At 44.1% G+C, this 4,782-nt stretch overlaps 1 protein-coding gene across 1 annotated transcript in view; it reads right to left on the reverse strand.

Annotated features, from left to right (window-relative positions):
• Positions 1-3,522: 3,522 nt before the first annotated feature.
• LOC123506121 (protein O-mannosyl-transferase TMTC1-like) overlaps positions 3,523-4,782 on the reverse strand; it is a 209,155-nt gene continuing 207,895 nt past the window's right edge. Inside the window, exon 18 of the mRNA XM_045258009.1 lies at positions 3,523-3,915. Coding sequence (XP_045113944.1) covers positions 3,763-3,915 — 153 coding nt within the window. The 3' untranslated portion in view covers positions 3,523-3,762. The remainder of the gene's footprint in view (positions 3,916-4,782) is intronic.

Raw genomic sequence — 4,782 nt, forward strand, 5'->3', positions numbered from 1 at the left:
GCGGCGCAGGGGGCGGGGCAGTCCCATGTGTGTACCTCTCCTCTCCTATGTCTTCCCTACGCCTCACGTCCTTTATTTTCTGTTATCTCTTCAGCTTTCCTCCTTTTCTGCTCTTGGTGATTCCCTCTCCTCTTGTGTGTCGCCACTTTCCAGGGTTAAAGTGGTTTGGTTGATTTTAAAAGTAGTCGTAGTGTGGTTTTGGTTGCTCTCTTTATTTTTATGTAGTGTGTGGTAGTAGTAGTAGTAGTAGTAGTAGTAGTAGTAGTAGTAGTAGTAGTAGTAGTAGTAGTAGTAGTAGTAGTAGTAGTAGCAGTAGTAGTAGAAGTGGTAAAAGTGGTAGTCAGTCACTTAGTAATATAAAATACAGTAAAATAAATAGGCACTATTTATCAGAAGAAAAACAGAATAAATAAATAGATAAAATGCAAGTGTCACGAGTACACAGCAGGAAGCAATAAGTCAGCACTCAGTAGTAGCAAGAGCAGCAGGAACAGGAGCAGGAGCACCACACGAGTCGGCGGCAGTAGTGTTGCCAGTGACGAATGCAAATATAAGCTATTTATTTAACACTTTCCCCATGACACTGGAGGAGTGAAGGGAATTACCAGAGCTGGGTACAATTCCACCCCAGGGTACACTAACTCGAGGGTACAATTCATTCCGCTTTTCATCATGACGTTTGGAAAGGAGAATGTGTCACGAGGAAATGTCACGACTTTTTTTTATAACCCTTTACTATTACACCGCACGTTATTTCATTTATAGTCGTTGTAATGGAAGTCAATGGTGTCGTTAAATCATACAAATTCCGGAGAGGCAATCCCTTAATTCACGTCACACATGTCACGTATTGCGTCACGCTCGTCACCATCATCACGTCACTGTCACTCACTCACTCATCACGTCACGCTAGTCTGCTAAATCATCTCTTTATTCTCCTTTTCTGTCAGGTGTATCACGGTTGCCTACACTAGTTATCATCATCGTCATCACCAAAATCATCTTTTTATTCTCCTTTTCTCTCAGGTAAATCACGGTTACCTGCACTTGTCACCAGCACCACCACCATCATCATCATCATCATCATCATTATCATTATCATCACCATCATCATCATCGTCGCCTCCTTCCTCGCCCCTCCACGCAGTTCGATAAATCAGTGCATTACCTGAAATATGTTGATTACCGCTTTAATTTCAGAGCGTTGGTGTGTAATTCCCAGTCATGCATCCCTTAATCGCTGGCATCATTCTAGAAAAGGTGCAAATACTTTAATAATAGCAATGTTCAATGTTTTTTCTCTTTCTTTCTGAGTGAACTAAGCACGGAAATAAAAAAAAAAAAATAAGCAGGTGCAGAGCATTATCCTGATATTTTTCTATACTTTTCCATGTGACTTAATTATTTATCGTATCACTCCTTTGCTACTTTAATTTCTGTTTCTATTTCTGTCTATAGATTCCGTTTTCGTCACATCCTTCATTTTACACGACAGAATAATATCCAACTCTTATTTCCCCATTTTCTACGTGAATTTACACCTTTAATTTCTTTGGGTACTTTTCTTTTCCACCTATTCTTCTATTTTGCACTGGCATTCTACTTTTGTCACGTGACGCCTCTTACACCTCTCCATCTCGCGTGAATGAATGTGAGACTTAAGCTTCCTTTGTTGCTGTGCTTTAAATAGTGCTATGTTCCTGCTCTGTGGTTTCCTGTAAGTGATGTGGTGATTATAATGGTGATGAACGTTATGGCAATGTAGTATGCAGTATGGTGTGGCGTGAGGTGGTGCCCTAAAACAACATACGGTGGTGATGAGTGTCCGTGGATAGTGGTGGTGTTGTATGGCGTATGATGAGCGTTAACATGACTTTCCTGCTGTGTTGTGACAGGAGAGGTGTTATGAAGTGAGGTGTAATGTGTTGACGTGTGTGGAGTGGTGGTGCTGGGTCCCAGTGACGGTGTATTGCTTTGTGTTGCGTGGTGTTGTGCAGTGTGGCGTGGAGTGTTGCATTATCTGAGGGCTGCCATTTGCACTGTTCGCGGGGGAGCTAACACGTTCGGTCTATCGAAATTAGCATGCATTGTATACACACACACACACACACACACACACACACACACACACACACACACACACACACACACACACGTATATACAATCTCTCTCTCTCTCTCTCTCTCTCTCTCTAACAGCATTAGTCTCACAATGGTCCAAATGCAAGTCCAACGCACGAAAAATGCCCCAAAAACCGGGATACTGACAAGCTGAACCTGAAAAACACCGACACCCAATCAGCACTACTCGACGGGGGAACTTTGGGGGTGGGGAAGAAAAATATTGGGTGAAGAGAGAGATGTAAGATAGCTAAGGGGGAAGGGGAGACGGAGGAAGGAAAGAGGCTGAAATTTTTATTGCTGGTGTTGTGTGTGTGTGTGTGTGTGTGTGTGTGTGTGTGTGTGTGTGTGTGTGTGTGTGTGTGTGTGTGTGTGTGTGTGTGTGTGTGTGTGTGTGTGTTGTGCTTTTTTGGGATGTTTTTTTTAGTAGAGAAATATTTTTAGGTCTTGTTAGGAAAAAAGGATAAATAGATGGGTTTTCAAAGGGCTTTTTAGTAGATGATGGTGGTAGTGGTGGTGTTAGTAGTAGTAGTAGTAGTAGTAGTAAAATAATGATAGTTGAAATAGTTGTAGTAAAAATAACAACTACAACAAATGCAACCACAACTAACAAAACAAACCCTTTATTTTGGTCAGATCCACACCTAAATCTCCACCTACACAACACTCGCCTCCAGCCTTCCAGCCCACCACCCACGCCCAACACATCACCTTGGAAACACCTGCCTCACTCTGCGGGCTGCGGCATTTCGACACTCTCCTATGACTTTATCTGAATTATGTCCCTTTTCCTCCACCAGTGATGAAAAAAGAAAGGAAGCGGAGGAGGAAGCGAGGACTCCACGTTTTTAAGATCTAGTCGAGGAGAAGGAGGAAGAGGAGGAGGAGGAGGAGGAGGAGGAGGAGGAGGAGTAACAAAAGGGTCGTGTACTGTCGTGAGTACAAGCTAAATGAAAATCTGCTTCAAAGAATTGTGTGTGTGTGTGTGTGTGTGTGTGTGTGTGTGTGTGTGTGTGTGTGTGTGTGTGTGTGTGTGTGTGTGTGTGTGTGTGTGTGTGTGTGTGTGTGTGTGTGTGTGTGTGTGTGTGTGTGTGTGTAAAAGCAATAACCTGGTGTTTATTTGAGTGTAGATGTGTTCAGATGACTGCAGAATTCCCTCCACTCAACACTGCATAAAAAAAGGCCCTAAAATGAAAGACCAAACAGCACTCAATCAGTTGACCAAAAGACACATTCATCAACACAGCCACACGCACCACACACAGCACCACCACCACCACCACCACCACAAAAACACCTCATCAGCACCATGGTAGAAAATAAAAAAATAACGAAAACAAACACAAACACAAACACCACACTAACACTAACAACGTACAAAAAAACTAGAAAATAACCCCAAACGAAGCATTAGCAGTAGCAGAAACAGCAGCGACGGCAGCAGCAGCAGGAGCAGCAGCAGCAGCAGCAGCAGCAGTAACACGGCGAAGGCAACCCACACCACCAACACTTCACCTCCACTACTTCCCAAATCATTCCCCTTAGAGCAATACCACGCCCACCATTACGCCCACGCCCACGGCAGACCACGCCCCTTACATTTGGCAACAGTAACTACCAGAGGCCCGGGTTCCACCACCATCAGGACTTCGTGAGGCAGTGCGGGAGTCCGGACGCTGTGGTCTTCAAGTCTTGTGCTCGTCGTAGCTTCTCCATGTTCTCCAGAAGCAAGGTGTTGGAGGGTTCGAGGCCGTGGGCGGTCAGGTAGTGCCTCCACGCCCTCGTGTAGTCACCCTGTGGAAGTGAATGGGAGGAAGGGGGAAGGGATGAGTGGTAAGGTGGATAGATAAGGGAGGAAGTAGGAAAAAGGTGTGATAGGAATGAGTGAGTGAGAGAGAGAGAGAGAGAGAGAGAGAGAGAGAGAGAGAGAGAGAGAGAGAGAGAGAGAGAGAGAGAGAGAGAGAGAGAGAGAGAGAGAGAGAGAGAGAGAGAGAGAGAGAGAGAGAGAGAGAGAGAGAGAGAGAGAGAGAGATTAGTATATTGTAAGTGACTGTTTCCTTGTTTTATTTCGATTTGTTAGATAGATCTGCGTGTGTGTGTGTGTGTGTGTGTGTGTGTGTGTGTGTGTGTGTGTGTGTGTGTGTGTGTGTGTGTGTGTGTGTGTGTGTGTGTGTGTGTGTGTGTGTGTTTAACATAATTTCCTACACCGCTCCAGGTATTACACAATATAACAAACCTAAGTCACAAATTTTACTCCAGCGTCACTCCCAATCACTCACTGTCTCTCTCTCTCTCTCTCTCTCTCTCTCTCTCTCTCATTGACACATTACCCGACATTCTTCATTCACATTTTACTCGCTATAAAAGTCTCCTCCTCCCTCCTCGCTTCTGTCATGCCGCTCTGATTCCTGTAACTAACGAGCAAGTTTTCGAGAATTCTTACAACCTTGCTATAAACATTCTCAACTTATTTCAGAAGAGAGTGATGTAATAGCCTTAAATTCCACTACACCATAATAAAACACTGAATAACCTACACTATTTACCACATTCATACCAGAGATAAAGCCAAAATACAGGGAGAAATACCTACTCAAACCACCTTTCCGATACCTCCCTTAACTTCCACGTAAATCAAACCAGCGTAACTTGTTCACCTGC

The sequence above is a fragment of the Portunus trituberculatus genome, chromosome 19 (assembly GCF_017591435.1).
Source record: "Portunus trituberculatus isolate SZX2019 chromosome 19, ASM1759143v1, whole genome shotgun sequence".
Classification (NCBI taxonomy): Eukaryota; Metazoa; Arthropoda; class Malacostraca; order Decapoda; family Portunidae; genus Portunus; species Portunus trituberculatus.